General features: G+C 36.0%; 2 protein-coding genes across 2 annotated transcripts; one reads left to right on the top strand and one right to left on the bottom strand.

Annotated features, from left to right (window-relative positions):
• The first annotated feature begins 650 nt into the window (after nucleotides 1-650).
• LOC145074485 (NADH-ubiquinone oxidoreductase 24 kDa subunit) lies at nucleotides 651-3204 on the top strand. The gene is made up of 10 exons (XM_079020854.1): nucleotides 651-864; nucleotides 950-982; nucleotides 1099-1164; nucleotides 1935-2051; nucleotides 2153-2230; nucleotides 2315-2420; nucleotides 2508-2554; nucleotides 2654-2731; nucleotides 2817-2882; nucleotides 2953-3204. Exons 1-10 carry the CDS (start codon nucleotides 799-801, stop codon nucleotides 3058-3060), a joined length of 765 nt encoding a protein of 254 aa, XP_078876980.1. The 5' UTR covers nucleotides 651-798; the 3' UTR covers nucleotides 3061-3204.
• A 1479-nt stretch (nucleotides 3205-4683) lies between these two features.
• UNE12 (basic helix-loop-helix (bHLH) DNA-binding superfamily protein) lies at nucleotides 4684-7080 on the bottom strand. Its single transcript, XM_079020853.1, has 6 exons — nucleotides 6441-7080; nucleotides 5948-6082; nucleotides 5800-5865; nucleotides 5621-5686; nucleotides 5423-5500; nucleotides 4684-5338 (listed from the first exon to the last, which is right to left on the bottom strand). Exons 1-6 carry the CDS (start codon nucleotides 6804-6806, stop codon nucleotides 5108-5110), a joined length of 942 nt encoding a protein of 313 aa, XP_078876979.1. The 5' UTR covers nucleotides 6807-7080; the 3' UTR covers nucleotides 4684-5107.
• Between the last annotated feature and the right edge of the window lie 9858 nt (nucleotides 7081-16938).

The raw sequence follows: 16938 nt of genomic DNA, 5'->3' as shown, positions 1-16938 counted from the left end.
ATTATTTTCACTTTATCTCTAAACCATCTTGTAACCATAGAAATAATATTTTCTCACCCTCCTCATCCTATATAGTCGTATGTGCATTGATAATTTGTACATTGCAAGTATCATTGCATATAGAATGGAAATGAATAATGCAGGATGTTCGTGAATCTTTCCTTGTTCTGAGATCAAAATCTTCCATACAAGAACTATCATAATAGCGTTCTCGATGATACTGGACCCTATTATTCTCGTCTCGAGCCGACCTACTCTCATACCATCTCCTCTTATGTTTTACGTTTTGCGTGAGTTGATTTAATTTAGTTTTGTGAGTTAAGAGATTATACTCAATGGTGGTGAAATTTTGGTTCAAAATTTAAATACTTGATAAATTCCTAATGTATTTATCATTATGTGATTGTTAAATTTCAACACTTTTAAGTATACAAATCGTAAATAAATTGAATTTTACATATGCCCTAATCTCGTAAGGCCTTGAATGATGAAATCAACAATTAGAATCGATATAAAGATGGTTTTTAGTTTTTACAATCTTTTTATCATAATGATTTTTGGAAAGATTACACACAACTTTTCTAACATAAGCCTAATTCCATATCCAAACCCTCCTACATACTTGCTTAAGCTTGTGCAAACCACGCTTACAAAGTAACCCTTGGCGTAGAACGCACATCCGTCTATACATTAGAATCCATTCATCAGTCTTGGGGTCTCTCTTCGAGTTCGTTGTTTTTCCCCAAAACCTCCCCATTTCTTCTTCACCAACGACAATAACAACATCGGAGCACCAAAATGTTGGCTCGTCTCGCATCCAAACGGTTGCTCGAGATCCGTCAAGCTTTCCGTCAATCCCCTCAGGTTTATCCCCAATTCCTCGATACAAATATGTAAATTTACTTTTTTTGTCGCCTAATTTTCTGATTTGTTGATTCGTTTTCTTCAGACAATTCGATCGTTATCTACTGCCCTTAACTATGTAAGTTCTAATCTGTGTTTTCTTGCATCTAAAAGTTTTGATCTTGATTCGACTGGTGGTACTTGTGCTTTTTCCGATTTCATTGACCTTGTGTTCTTTTTGGTGTTTGCGTGCAGCATATTGATACTCCCGAAAATAACCCCAACGTTCCTTGGGAATTCAATGAGGCTAACAAACCAAAGGTTTGGCACTGATCTTCTTAAATCAACATCTTTTTTTTTTTTTTTTTTTCTAATACAGTCATTAACGATTTATAGAGTGCCTCGTATAATCTAAAGCCGAGTGTGCACTTTGTGAAGGAATGTGGTACTGGATAGCAATTTAGAAATTGGGAATTTGTTTCATAGTTCAGAGGCTTACCCATGAATGATTTGTAGGGTTTCTCAGTTAATTTTAACTTTATATGTTTAATGAGTACAATCTGTGGAAATGTCTGGTATTTCAACTGGTGTATGTAGAGTATCAGGAGCAATGAAAGAACTGAACAATCAAAGTCTATATTGAGACAGAACTGTCTTTAAATAGCCTTACACTACATAAAAAGACTTCAACTAACCAAAGACCCTAAGAAACCCTTAAGACCATGCCTTTTTTCTAAACACTTTGACATATCAATTACTTTCAACAAAAACCTTGCTTGAACTAATTGCCTCTGATGAACAATTAGTTCAAATAACAAAACAATAAAAACACACAGTTCCTTTTGAAGCTTTTGTAAAATCTTTAGCTTGAGAGTGCTCTTGTTATCTTCCATATCTCCAGCATAATTATTATCTGTAAAGACCACCAGATGTGAAGTGAACTCTCTCTCCCCATTCTAATTCTATTCATTGCTTTTCTTGTACCCTTTAGATTCATTATAACAGCCTTATTTGAAGCTGTTACCATATCTCATGTGATGTTTTCAAGTATATGAATTCATGAAGGATTATTTGCTTCTTCATTCATACAGGTAAATGAGATTTTATCTCACTATCCCTCTAACTACAAGCAATCTGCAGTCATTCCACTGCTAGATCTTGCACAACAACAACATGGGGGTTGGCTTCCTGTTTCAGCAATGGATGCGGTATGTATGTTATGTTTGCATCATTATATCTATATGCAATCCTTTTTACCATATTATCTGTACATGAACATCATCAACATCCTTCTTTGTATTACTTGAAGGTGGCTAAGGTTGTAGAAGTTGCTCCTATCCGTGTGTATGAAGTTGCTACATTTTATTCCATGTTTAACAGAGCAAAGGTAAGGAAAGGACACACATGTAAATTTACCAAAATTAAACACAAAATTTCTATCTCAATTCTCAAACTAATGGCTTAATTGTAGGTTGGCAAATACCATCTTTTGGTCTGTGGAACAACTCCTTGTATGATCCGTGGTTCACGTGAAATTGAAGATGCATTATTGAAGCACTTGGGAGTCAAACGAAATGGTTTGTATTATATATATAAAGTATATACACCACTAAAAAAATCAGTTTATGTGATTCTTACAAATACACATTGATGGATCTATGCAGAGGTGACAAAAGATGGGTTGTTTTCTGTTGGAGAAATGGAATGCATGGTGAGTCACGTTTTGAGTATATAAATGTTTTTTTTTTCTTCCTTAATTATAGTTTTTGAATCTGTATTTTTTTTTTTTTTTTAAATTTGTGTATTATAGGGTTGCTGTGTGAATGCTCCTATGATAACTGTGGCTGACTATTCAAATGGATCCGAAGGATATACCTATAACTACTACGTGAGGGAGCATCATAAATTACATTATTACCCTTTTAGTCATTTTAATGTATAATGAGAAGTATTAAAACTTGGGAGTTTTGCAGGAAGATATAACACCAAAGAGAGTTGTGGAAATCGTTGAGGCGTTAAAACGAGGAGAAAAGCCACCTGTAAGTCACAATTTACATTATTACCCTTTTAGTTTTTTTTTTAAATGTTAATTTGTTTGTTTTTTGACAGCATGGGACCCAGAACCCGGAGCGTATCAACTGTGGGCCCGCAGGGGGGAATACTACATTGCTGGGTGAGCCAAAGCCGCCTCCATGCCGTGACCTAGATGCCTGCTGAACAATTAAATTATATATCTGCCAGATGTTCAATGTTGGATTTGATAAAATAATTCTTTGGCTTTGAATGTTTGACCTGCATCCACGAGTCAAAGCTGTTGTTGACATTATTTGAAAAGCATAAGACACCAAATTTTTGAATCCACTCCCTTTCCCATTTATAATCAATTTGATTTTGTTGACAAAAGTATTGTTTTCACCTTTTGATTTTCTCTAGTCTGTTACAAGAGAGAGTTAGTTTCTGGAAGCTAAGCTTAGTGTATAAAATATAAATAAAGGGTTGAGGTGTAATAAGGGTCATACGATGATTTTGTAATTCAATCCTAGAGAGAAATTGTGTCTGTTACTGTTACAAGGGAGAAATAAAACCTAGAATCATGACATCATACACACGTCATTCGTTGTCCTCCAATAAATATTGTGTGTATCCTTGAGCCCCATGGTATACCATACCATCATATACACATCCTACGAATGTCTCTATTTCTTTCTCTATATTCCTCCATAAGGTGTTTTAAAATTCTATAAATAACTAATTTCCTAGTCTAGTCTTTCTAATGAGACGAGATGCTTTAATTTCATGCATATAAATATACTTCAGAGTTCAGACAAAGAGTGATCTTATCCGTTTAATTTTTGGTTGAATCCTTTGTCTTTACATATTTGAGGGGTTTGATAGGAAACATAGTCCGAACACACCTATTGGTGTAGACTTGCACATATAATAACTTAGGATTAGGATGATATGATGATCTTTGTCATGCTGACCTCTGTTCTTTGATGCTTTTTCCCCACTAATGGAGCATTTGAATCTTTAAACTGCTAAAATCAGCTATATAGCATGGACCACATAATGGATTGTTAACCTTTAGAATCTAACCCAAAACATTTTGTTTCATGATCAAAACAGATGATTGCAACTAAGCATCTTGGTGTTGTCTATTTAGACGAAATGTAGGATAGAGATATCTATCCATCAAATCATGCCTATGCCTAATGTCTGTCTATCGTCTAATAAACCAAAGATGGTAACAATAAAGTGAGGAAAACGCACAAGTACAATGTTATTGTACGGATTTATCATTTTTTTTTACCAAAACAAGCCTTTATTTTAAGTCGAATATCATTTATTTTTTTTGGATGAATCTATAATATTCTGAGCTATAAGACCTAGAAACAGTTGATTAGAAACATAGAGCGTGTTGTGCAAGATTGTTTAAAGAACATTAACCTTTCCATATAATTTCAAAAGTCAAATATAAAGGGTGGTGGTGGTGGATGCTAAAATAAAGCGAAGTAGACCCCAATAAAGTCTCTGTAATCTAATCACCAAGATGTAAGACTCTTTATTGTCTATGGTTGATTGGTAATTGATAATCGTCCTGATTTCCTAAAAGGAAAAAAACATGTTTAATTTAAAAAATATATGTTATGCATGATTATATTATAAAAACATTTGGTAATCACACCAAGAGGATGGAAAAACCAATCAACGACACCACTTGAAGAAACAACAATAGTGCACTAAAAAAGTCAATACTACTTTTTGTATACCAACCCACTCACTCACTCTCTTGCACATCAACACTATTCACCATCTGAAACTTTTTGGGACAACCAACCATTATCCACTTACAAACATCACAACTATAATTGAAATATATATAGAGAGAGATATAAAATAAAAACATAACAAGTTTATATATATATATATATATATATATATATATATATATATATATTATATGAATGTCCCCACATTCCACTACCCCAAAAATAAAATAAAACTTAAAAGCCTCCCCCCACTAACAAAAGTGTATTAATCCCCTTTTTTTCTTAGTCATCCACCACTAGCCTCACCAATTGACACAAAAAGTCACAACATATCAAGCAAAGGTTTGACAACTTTTACCTCTCCTTGAATCTTGTGGGCTTCCCATTATTCTTATAAAACATGATGAGATTGAGTGGTGGTGAAAGATAAAGCTACATATGAATATGACGTTGATTAAGCCGTTCTGTTCAGATTAGGTCATTCTGTCAAGATTTTATAAAGGGGGTTCGGATTCGGGTTTGATAATGGAGGTTGAATCGGGTGGTTGTGTGTGGTAAATAGCAGATGCGAGTGAAATAGGCATGATGCAAAGGGCCTTAGATTGAAGAAATTGCATTGCAGCCCCTACATTTTCTTCCATTAGCTTTGCTACTTGTCTTTCCGTCCCATCATTTGACCATTTCTCCCATGCGGGTTGGTTTCTTCCCCCTTCCCCCGCCTCCTCCTGTTCAAAACCACACATCTTTGACTTTTAGAAAACTCAAACTATATTAATTTGTGTTTCTGAAAAATAAAATTGAATTGTTACCTCGACGGATGATATAGGGATGTCAGTGACGAGTGGTGCTACAGCGCTCGCTCCTCCCAATCTACTCATACTCAATACCTTAAAACGTACAATACAATAATCAAAAAATAAATCAAGAAAAACAATATAATGATGATATACATATATATATAAGTAAGTATTAATGATGAACATAAAGATATTGGTTTTGCTTTTTACCTTTACTTGAAGCCTTAGGAACTTGACATAGTCCACAATCTCATCAAGCATTGCAGCTCTATCTGTCTGCATATTAAAGTGACTGAATTAGAAATAATGTCTTTCTTCTATGCTAAATAATGACCGTTTAACCCCTTAAATTCAAAAATAAAATTTACAAATATTCATTGAAGACTGACCTTATTGACACTAGGAACCAGTTCTTGTAATGCTCTGATTCTCTCTGCTATTCTTTCACGACGAAGCTGTTTCAGATATAACATATTTTTTGAATTCTTGGAATATGCAAATTACAATAAATGCAAAAAAAAAAAAAGACAGACTTACCCTTTCAGCAATACTGTGGGGGTCTGTGGCCTGGCCTCGCCTTGCTCTGACCCTCGTCGGACGAGCAGTTGGTGGATTTGGAGTCGTTTGCACCGTGTTACCACCACCACCACCCATTGACTGGCCTTGGAAACCCTAAACAATTAATTAAACAAATTTGGCATTGATTTACGGGAGAAAAATAAAAAAGTCTTTAACATGAAGTCAAATTAGATGTCAAACATCATATGATTATAAAATAGGAAAACCCAAATTGAATAAGTTACTCTCATTTTCATTTTCTTTGTATTGGAATTTAATAATAACATAAAATGACAAAACATGAGGGATCCCACATGCATATATTCCGGTAAGCGAAAGGACAACTTTTTCAGATGATTCTACAGGAATTAATGGCAGGGGAAGCAGATGATCGAACAAAATTTTTGAAAAAAATAAATTTGATGCCAATTGACAAAAACAACTTTCTGATTCATCCAAAGTGAAAACTTACCGAAGAGGAAACTCGGCTATCAACGACGTCGTCGCGGAACCTTTTACCACTTCCAGAAGCATCGTCCATCTTCAAAAACCCTCCTTTTCCATGTTCTAAACTCAACCCTAACGGAAAATGAAACCCTCCGCCTGCACCTCCACCTCCAACTCCAACTCCAACTCCACCACCTAGATGATGATGACCAGAGCCGACGTCACCGGCGGAGCTCAGCTGCAACATCATGGAGTTACCTCCTGGTCCACCCATACCTCCTTCGTTTACCGACAAATTGGGGTCGGTTGCACCTCCGGGATAAGCAGGGAACCCTAGGATTTGTTCAAAGAAGTCGTCAGCAGAGCCGTCGGAAGGATTGCTATTCGCCATGATTCCAGACACTTGAATCTAATTTAGACTTTGATTACAATGATACAAGAGGTAGGGTTTAAAAAGAGAAACTATCAAGAAATGCTGGAAGATCGACGAGCCACATAAATTGGTTTCCACACGTATATATATGTAACCAGAGAAGATATATATATAGAGAGAGTGAGCAAGTAACAAAAGCTTTCGTTGTAATGATGTTTTTTTTACTATGTGACTGTGTGTTAGAGAGAGAGAGGCTATTTTTCTTTCTTCTTCTTCGTCTTTCTCCGAACTTGAAAATAATGGAGGTCGGTTTAATATGGCGCCTGTTTTTGGTCTTATTTACGAATGTACCCCTTTGTTTTAATTACATAACTAGTCCATGAACTTTTATATTGTCTTAATTTTAATTCTTTAAAGTTTTTGTAAGGCCAACCATATAGAAAAATACAAAAAAATTGTACATATTTAATAATAGTAAACTTTTCAAATCACATAAAAAATCGAATCTTTACTATTTTAATTATTAAATAATTTTTTACACTAATTTTTAGTTATGACCATTATTTATTAGAGTATACAAACTTTGTTTATATAACCTTAAGAGAAAACTTGTGCAATTTTTCGTAATTTTCAAAACTTCGATGGCTAAACTAAATAATTATGACTTTTACTTTGTTTATTTACTAGACAAACTACTCTCCCTTTTCAAAAAGAAAAGATAAAAATTTTTATTTCGGATTGTCTAAAAGAAAAAAGATAAAGATCTTTTTTTTTTTTTTTTTTTTTTTCTAAAAGATTTTAACCAAAATTTAGAACGTTGCTCAATGCTCACTAACAATTATCGTAGGGTACTTTGATATTGATCTTGATTTCAATGCAGGACGTTTTCTTAATTTTATTAACAAATAATTAAGGTACTTTATTAATAGTCAAATAAACTAGTTAAAATAAATTAAGCTATTATCAATTGACTTGTTCGAACTTCTTGGAAGCAGTAGTAGAGCATTCAGTTCCAGCACAAAAGGAAGCATTCCATCTTACTCACCAAAGAATTGTTATTGGATTAATTCCTAATGATTCCGTTAACAGCATAGATGAGTATAAGTATAAGGAAACGGGCCAAATGGCGGATATATATTCGAATCAGGGGCGAGGCTAAGTAATATCACTAGGGTCATTTGACCTATCTAAATTTAAACATTTTAGAATAATTTATATTAAAAGAATGCTTATGACCTACCCTAATAATTTTAAAGGACTTACCTTAATGTGTTTGATACAAAAAATAGACGAAAAAAATGACGTAAACTACAGACAATCGAAAGCATGTCATATTTTTTGGTATGAAGGAGTCCCAGATCGACTCCAAGAAGAAAGTTGTGAAGAGATTTTCCATTATAAATAAATGTTTTCTCTTTCATACTTTCGCACCATAAGATAAGTTTGTTGATATATCGTTGAAACTGGCTTGCTTTAAGTATAAATTGGTTTTAGTAAAAAAATTTAAGAAAATACCGATTTGGCTTGGTCCATTCACCATCAACTTTTACACATGCTGCACCGGAAACCAGTTTTCTATTGTATCAACCTGATTGAACTCGGTTCGGGAACCATGTGATTTTCAACTCTAAACTCGCCACTGATTCGAATACATATGGGCTTACCAATAACCTCGAATATATAATAATATTCCTAGCAGTATGACAAATCGAATGTTTTAGCTTTATGCCATTCTTAAAAACCAAACGTTTAGAACGAAGATCCATGAAGATTGAAGAGTCGCAATGGTAAGGTTTCGGCGTATACGGAGAAGATGATAGAACAAGCAACACAAGATCTTTACATGTGGCAGTTTTGGCTCCGACAAAGTAGATGATGTTAAACTCAATCTGCAGGGTCGTGAGGATTTAAATATCCTCAAATGCCCCTGGATGAACCAGAAAAAGCATTGAGGATTTAAAAAATACTCAAATTTCCGGTCTTGACGATCTTTACTTTGCCCCTCCCCCCCCCCCCCCCCCAACACACACACACCCCATGTCAATATGCTTCATCATGATGATGCAGGGTCCTAACTTGGAGGAACGGGACCTTATGTTTCTCAAGTCTCATTATCGAGTGATGAAAATGGCATTACGTGAAATGGACATAACTAGCCTAAATTAGTTGAATATTATTCATTATTAGCTTATTAAATGCTTTCTTAATAGGTGTTTAATAGTTTAATAATGATAGTTCAATATTAAACAATGGGTGTTTAATTGTTCTTTAATTACTTAGACCTTGTATTTCCATGAGTTAAGTTTACATATATATATATATATATATATATATATATATATATATATATATATATATATATATAAACGACAAATCTACAAATCTAAACTACTCCTAACCTAACATCTAATTCTACGTATGTTCAAATTAAACATGACTTGAACCTTCGACCTTAAGGAGGGAGAGCACCACCTGACACCGTTGGACTAACCCTTTGGTTAATAAGAATCATATCTCATTTGATACCGTTGGGCTAGACCTATAAATAGAGCTCAAAGTTGTATTTTCAAATCATCTCTCATTTGAATAATAAGAATTTCATTTTCCTCTCGATTTTTCGTGTGTGTTGAACCGAATTTTGAAGCCCAATTCCACGGTATCTTTAGAATCATCAACGTGGTTTGGTAGAGATTTTCCTGGGTATTCTGTAAGAATCAACATTCTTTTCACGCTACATCAGTTAGTATCAAAGCCGAATTCCTGGTTCAAAATGTCTCCAATGAGCGAGAAACCCGAATTCATAGGATTAGACGTATACCTCTCCAGTTTGTCTAAATCTTCCCCACTGTTTTGGGACATGGTGGATGAAGATGAGAGTGGTCGTTTTGGTCATACCAATTCCGTTTATGATACGGAACCCATCTACGACACTGAAGATGAAGGCGAAATGTATGAAGAAGAAGTTGGTCTTCAAAATCAAATACCATCACCAAAAGAGTATCGGAAACATCTTTGGCTAAGGCTACGCAAGAAATGACTATAATGACTATAATGTCCACAAAGTGTTTTCAGGTTTTCACATTCATTATAAATATGATATTCTTCCAAAGGCTACCCAAGAAATCATAATTGAAGCAATAAAAGAGTATATCGGAAACATCTTTGGTCAAGATTGTTTTCCCGTTTGGTATATTCATGTTTGTTTTAAAGTTCAGAAATTGTTTGCCCTTTGGAATCCATGGGTAAGAGGAATTAGAGATGAAGACTTGAGGTTAGAGACGAAGACTCGATGACAAGTCGTTTTTAAGAGGGGGAGAGTGATGCAAGGTCCAAACTTGGAGGATCGTGACCTTATGTTTCTCAAGTGTCATGATCGAGTGACAAAAAGGGCTTAACGTGAAATGGTCACTTAATGGGTATTTAATAGTTTAATAATGATAGTTCAATAATGGATCGTTAATAGTTTAATAACGGGTGTTTAATTGTTCTTTAATTGCTTAGACTTTTAGTCTTTCCATGAGTTAACTTCCTAAACCTAAAAACGGAGCTCATAGTTGTATTTGCAAATAATCTCTCATTTGCATAATAAGAATTTCATTTTCCACCTAAATTTTCGTGTGTGTTGAACCGGATTTTGAAGCCCAATTCCACGGTATTCTTATAATCAACGTGGTTTGGTAGAGATTTTTCTAGGTATTCTGTAAGAATCAATATGTTAATCTTTTTTTTTATCTTTGTTTTGTTTTCACGCCGCATCACATACACTCGTGTTAAATATGATTTGACAAAAAGTATATGATGCTAAAATTGTCATATTGTCACCATATCCACTTTTAAGTTTAAAAATTAGAAAGAGAAAGTCTGGAAATAATTTCTTAGCCAACAAGTTTCAGTAACTATGTTAGCAACGACATGATACTCAACTTCGACACTAGAGCAAGATATAGTGGGTTTCCGTTTAAAAGACCATGAGAGGATGTTATCACCGAAATATACATGGTAACCTGTGACATCCTCATTTTCATGGCCAAAAAATACCGATTTTGTTTATGCTTTATAAAAATCCGAGTACCTCTTTTAATAAATATGTTGCGGAATTTATTCCCAGAAAAACACGATAAATACGTTATCAAAGCATTTTCGAAGAAACGTATTTTATTCACTTTAAAACATTTGGGATGTCATCGTCAATACAGAAACATAAACATAAACAGAACTTACATTCATTTACACTAGTGATCTATATCTCCTTAATCTCTCAGTGTAATGTCACTTCATACCGACACTTGTGATATAAATAAACTGAGTGGGTCAGGTTGGGAAACCTGGTGAGTACATAGGGTTTTCAACCCACAATAATATAATTATTATGTTTAAACAATCAAACAATCAACCCAATTACCCATCCCCATTATCTTCTTTAGTCTTAAGGATCTACCCTAAGAATCAGCTATTCCTCGTTCATTCATTCCTAAGGATCATCCTAAGGATCATCCTAAGGAATCGGCACGAAGTCCATCGTTGCCACGATTTACACAACGGGCACTAAGTCTGCATAGTCGCCCGGGTTTAGGCATCAAGTCTGCATGATCACCAAGGTTTAGGCATCAACTCTGCATGATCACCAGGGTTTAGGCACCAAGTCTGCATGGTCACCAAGGTTTAGAGTACACGGGGTGAACACATCGTTGACAACACCTACAGGTTGCGAGCCTGCTAGTGTTCCACTGGACTGTCTAGAATAGTCTGTGGTTGTCATCCATACTCTGTTGAATGACGAAGCCATCATTTGGGAAAAAAGGCTTCTCACATCGTCCACCTTTCACCCTCACCTCACGGTCTATTTCACCTCTCAACTCATCATCCAACTCATACTCCATCTATTACATCTACCCATGTTTTACCCCAACATTATCGTGGATATAAAATACATATACAGTTTAAATCATTTAAAACATGTATAAAATCGTTCATCCAACATAGATAGCAAGTATTCAGATAATATGCACACATAGCACGTAATTTATATAAAATACTTCATATCTATGTGTAAGATGAAAGTAACTATGCACTCACTTGATACGGTGGTGACTTGGTACTCGGACAGCACTTCGTTACTCTTAAAACAATTTCCCTCGACAAAACCTAGTATCATTACCATTAGGGTTTAGTTCAGTATTTACCGAGACTAATTTAATAGTCTAGCTGTTATTATTATTATATAAGCGTTAAACAATGTAACGCCTGTGTTTCTGGGCTTTTCATTAATAGCGATGTAATAGTCTAGGTTAATCTTTGTAATGCGTCTTGAAATAATAAAGATGTATTATTTGAGTATTATGTGTTTTGTGCTAAGTTGTGTGACTCAAATGAATTAAGGATAAAAATAAGCGTCAAAATGAAATGTTAGATAATCCCGATATCTATGAAGGATGTGGTAGTGGTCGTGACGAGGTTTCCGAATATATAAAGAATGCTGAAATCCGAGTTATAACGAAGAAGTTATGATCTGTCGAAGTTTCGCGACAGAACCGACACGACACTGAATGACGTAAAATACAAACTTAAGATAGAGAGATATCTAGCCTTAGTAATCTAAACGAAAGTCGTAGAATACATTAAACCGAGAGCGTACATAAAAAGAACGCCCAAATCTGACTTCGTATGAGGAAGTTATGATTTTTCAAAGTTTCAACTTAGTAGTAGACAGCCTGAAGTTCGAATATGAGATCGAGCGATATTTAGCCAAAACTTTCTAAATGATAATTGAAGATCTCATCAATAGTAGTGCAACGAGGGAAAGACAGACGAAAACGGACGTCGGACGAAGGAGTTATGATTTTCTAACAGAGTTTTCCTGTCCCGGCCTACTAAAAATAATATAAAAATAATATAATAAAAATAAAGTCAAAATTAGCCGACGGAGTCTAAACGAAAGTTGTATATCTTGTTTTTACCTACGTGTGCATATAAAGAACGTCGAAAACGGAGCTCGTATGCAAAAGATATGAATTTGTGAAGTTCGGGGCACGAAACCCGGTACTGTGTCAGAGTTCACGACGCGAACATTGTGTTCACGACGTGAATTCAGAGATTTGACCCTTCCGGAGCTGGCAGGACGAGTGACGCATGCAGTGACGATCAAGCCTCACGACGTGAGCATTAGAAACTCACGACGTGAACCCAGAAAACTCACCCTATAAATAGAAATCAAGGGTCAGCCGATTTAGGTTGCTCCTCTCTTACTCTCCCACTCCCGATACCCTCTCTATGCCCTGTTCTAACCCCCCGAAGCCCCGGTATCATCCCGATACCCGAAGCGAGTCCCGAAGCCCGAAGATCCCGAGAAGAAAAGAGTTTCCGAGCCGAAGCTCTGCCTGCGAGAAGCCCGGTGTGTGAAGATCTTCCAGATCTACCGAAGAATACTACTTCTGCAAGCCGTAGTGTTGTCCGATTATCTTCTGATCAAGTGAGTGTATATTCCTTTTCTTCTAACACAAAGATATAAAGTATCTCCGAGTGAATACGTGTTATGAGTATATAGATATATATTATCTGTTACTTGGAATGAATTTGTATATTTGGAATGAGTATTGAATGAATGTCTTATCAGTTTTTAAGTTGCATATGTATATTGTTATCTACAAAATGTTGGGTAGAACTTGGGTAGATAGTTGATGTGTGATAAACTGATGAGAGGCCTCGATGTTGTTGATGTTGACCTAGTCATCTAGCAAAGTATGGATGACGACCACAGACTCTTTCTAGACAGTCATGTGGAACGCTAACAGGTTCATAACTTGTAGGTGTTGTGAACGATGTGTTCACCGGTGTACTCTATCCCCTCATGGTTGCCTTTAGGACACCTATTGCTGAGGAAACCCCTTGCAGTAATGTCCGTCCCGATGAAAATCCTAGATTAGGTCCCTTGAGATAGATGTTGTTTTAGGGATGTAAAGTGAAGATAACAGGAATGAGTAATCGGGTTATTGTTGGTTGGTGAAATTGAATATAATTATTTATTGTGGGTTGAAAACCCTATATGCTCACCAGGCTCCCAAGCCTGACCCACTCAGTCTTATTTGTATTACAGGAAGTGGCGCGAGGGCATAAGATGGATGAATGCTTTTTGGTCTGTATCGGAACATGACATCCCGAATATTGTTATATAATGAAAATGCATCTCTTGATGAATTGCTTTGATAAACTTTATTTTATCATATTTTGTTTTGGAACAAATTCCGCAACTCTTTTAAATCAATGGATTTACTCTGAAATTATTTTAAAAGCATAAATGAAACCGGTCTTTTTTGGCCGTGATTTTGGGGATGTCACAAACAACACTATATAACTCATAATAATAGCCCAAATAATTATTTTAAGGTCCTAATAATGTTACTATAATTAATTAGAAGCTATATTAAAAATAGCGTAGACGTAGCTCACTTACAGAGGGTTTTATCGAAAATCGGGTTTCGCTTGGAGCAGCATTTTGAAATCGAAAGACCCTTTTTCTCGGTACTTCGGGAGCCTCAAGGCTTCCTTCGGGTGCTAGGGGTTTTACCTAGTGTTTTAGGGAGGCTTAGGGCACTTAGAGAGAAAAAGAAACTAGAGAGAGAATGAAAATTGGTGTAAAAAATCCGGAAACCCTCGCCCCCTTTTATAGCCTGCGACTCCTCTCGGAACGCTGGGCGTTCAGAAGCTACGCGGGGCGTAGCTTTGGATAAGACGGACAGATGGCGAAGCCTCGGTGGTGCGACGTGGACCTCCTCGGACCGCAGAATGAGTACGCGCAGCGTTCCCTTCGGACGCGAGGCGTTCCTCGGACACGCTGCATTCTTATGGTACGCGCTGCGCTTTGCAAGCCAGGTGTCCGAATCCGAAGGCTGAGCCGTGATCAGCAAGCGACGGCCCGGATGTTGCCACGTCATCAACTTCTCATCAGACTTCGCAATTTCGAGTGAAATGTTTAAAAAATCGTAACTTTCGCGCACGAGCTTCGTTTTCGATGTTCTTTATATCCACACGTAGGCGGGAACGTACTCTACAACTTTCGTTTAGACTCCGTCGGCTAATTTTGACTTCATTTTAAAATTTATATTTTTAACAGGCCGGGACAGGATTGATCCGTTAAAAATTCATAACTTCTTTATCCGACATCCGTTTTCGTCTGTCTTTTTATCGTTATGCTACTAATAACGAGATCTTTGATTCTCGTTTAGGTTGTGTCGGCTAAAAACCGCTCGATCTAATATTCGAACTTCGGGTTGTACACTGCTAAACCGAAACTTCGAAAAATCATAACTTCCTCATACGAAGTCAGATTTGGACGTTCTTTTTATAGACGCTCTCATTTTAATGTATTCTACGAATTTTGTTTAGATCACTAAGGCTAAAGCTCGATCGATCATAAATTTACTATTTACACTTCCCCGTGCCGTGCCGGTTTTGCCGTAAACTTCGACGGGTCATAACTTCTTCATTATAACTCGGATTTCGGCGTTCTTTATATGTATGGAAACCTTGAGAAATATTCTACAACTTGGTTAAGATTATTTATTCTAAATAATCTTTTGACGAAAATTGATTTTCGACACTTATTGCCTTTAAATTGACTAGTCCGGATCTGCGGGCGTTACATAACCAGATGTGGAGTGTCATGTGGTGGGGTAACCCCTTAGTTAGCATCCAAGTAGGAGTAAAACTTCTTTGTTAGGGAAGGAAAAATCTTTATACCAAGGTTAAAGTGTCATGAAGGTATCGTAAGACATGTTTAAGTTCCTTAAAAAGTGTTCATACAGGTTATGCATAAACAAGTAGATGTTGGACTACATACTAGAGATTTGATCGGGTAAAGGTCAAGTAGTAAAGAGCCCTAACAAGGTTGTGATACAACCTTCCATCGTGAATAAAAGGTCCATTGGGCCCATGATTGGTGTGAGTGTCGACTAGTATCGATGCTGATTTGCAGTTTCTCATGAAAGCAATGGCAAACCTTAGTGGGAGCCTGGGGTAACCCGTGCTACTCCTCAAGTTTTTGGGTAAAAGTGGAAATGTTTTGAGAATTATCGGCGTAGTGAAATTTTCTCAGCATGCTACCTCTAAAATTTACATATGCTGCCCCTAACATTTAATTATGGGTCCACCACTACATGAAAGCACAATCAAGGATGTCAATGACATACTGATTCTGAGATAGAACAACATGCATGTTGAGTGAGAAGCTGAGGTTCCTATAAAGTAAAAGTAGATGAGAGTATTGAGATTTATCATGAAAAACTCATCACTCATAGACTAAATGATAATATGAGAAATATTTGGAAAGGATGTCGTAAGAACACTATCATTAACATATAGAAGAAAAAAGGCAAATGATTTGCATGTGCTCATATAAATAGTAAAGTGTGGCACCTGTTGGGACTAAAAGCAATGCATGAGATTTAACTGGAAAACTGAGGGAACCAAGCCCGAAGAGGTTGCTTAGGGCCATATAAGGACGTATGCATGAGACAAAAAAAGGAAGTCGAGTTACAAACAAAGTCAAGTTTTGTTCGATCAATAAAAATGCATGATTGGTGCATGTAAACCATCTCATTAAGATTCATTTAAATTTATTTTTGACATCTAATTGGTGAACACCCAAATGGAAAGAAACAACAATGATGAAAATTATACAGATAATAACATGTTTTAAACTGGGCTAAAAATATTGTGACAAATAATACATGGTTATTAACCTTTTCCGTTAGCTACAAGATAGGCTTTATAACAAGCAAAAGATTAATCAATGTTAGATCTATTTAAAAATGTCACATAGAGTGAATTATATTCACCTCTGATAAAAAGTCCACATGTACCATAATAAGTATAATGTTTTCATATTTCACGGTGGTAAACCAATTTAGATCATCAATAGCATTAAGGTAAGACCGTTAGGTGAGGAGATTAAGTGTTTGTATCGGTTCGTGGATGCTAAATTTTAGAAAGGGTTTGCATAGAGTGTAAACGAGGGATGGAAAAGTTAAGAGAGATGATGCATGTGGGCCTTTGGGTTGGTGAGTCGAACCTCATGATAGATGAATATGAGGAAAAGAAATCTGAAGTTAAAGGGGATGACGTGCTTAGATAACATTTTGAGATAGGTAAGGGG

This window comes from Lactuca serriola, chromosome 9 (assembly GCF_051521515.1).
Source record: "Lactuca serriola cultivar US96UC23 chromosome 9, Lser_US96UC23_V15, whole genome shotgun sequence".
In the NCBI taxonomy this organism is placed as follows: Eukaryota; Viridiplantae; Streptophyta; class Magnoliopsida; order Asterales; family Asteraceae; genus Lactuca; species Lactuca serriola.
This window is presented reverse-complemented; position numbering and strand designations above follow the sequence as displayed.

Bases quoted from the DNA above. Each gene is read 5' to 3' on its own strand.
- LOC145074485 (XM_079020854.1), top strand. From the start codon at position 799: ATGTTGGCTCGTCTCGCATCCAAACGGTTGCTCGAGATCCGTCAAGCT. The intron at 2,231-2,314 runs GTAAGGAAAGGA...GCTTAATTGTAG, and splicing joins CCATGTTTAACAGAGCAAAG to GTTGGCAAATACCATCTTTT. The intron at 2,732-2,816 runs GTGAGGGAGCAT...GGAGTTTTGCAG, and splicing joins GATATACCTATAACTACTAC to GAAGATATAACACCAAAGAG.
- UNE12 (XM_079020853.1), bottom strand. From the start codon at position 6,806: ATGGCGAATAGCAATCCTTCCGACGGCTCTGCTGACGACTTCTTTGAA. The intron at 6,083-6,440 runs GTAAGTTTTCAC...TTAATTGTTTAG, and splicing joins ATAGCCGAGTTTCCTCTTCG to GGTTTCCAAGGCCAGTCAAT. The intron at 5,687-5,799 runs GTCAGTCTTCAA...TTTAATATGCAG, and splicing joins TGGTTCCTAGTGTCAATAAG to ACAGATAGAGCTGCAATGCT.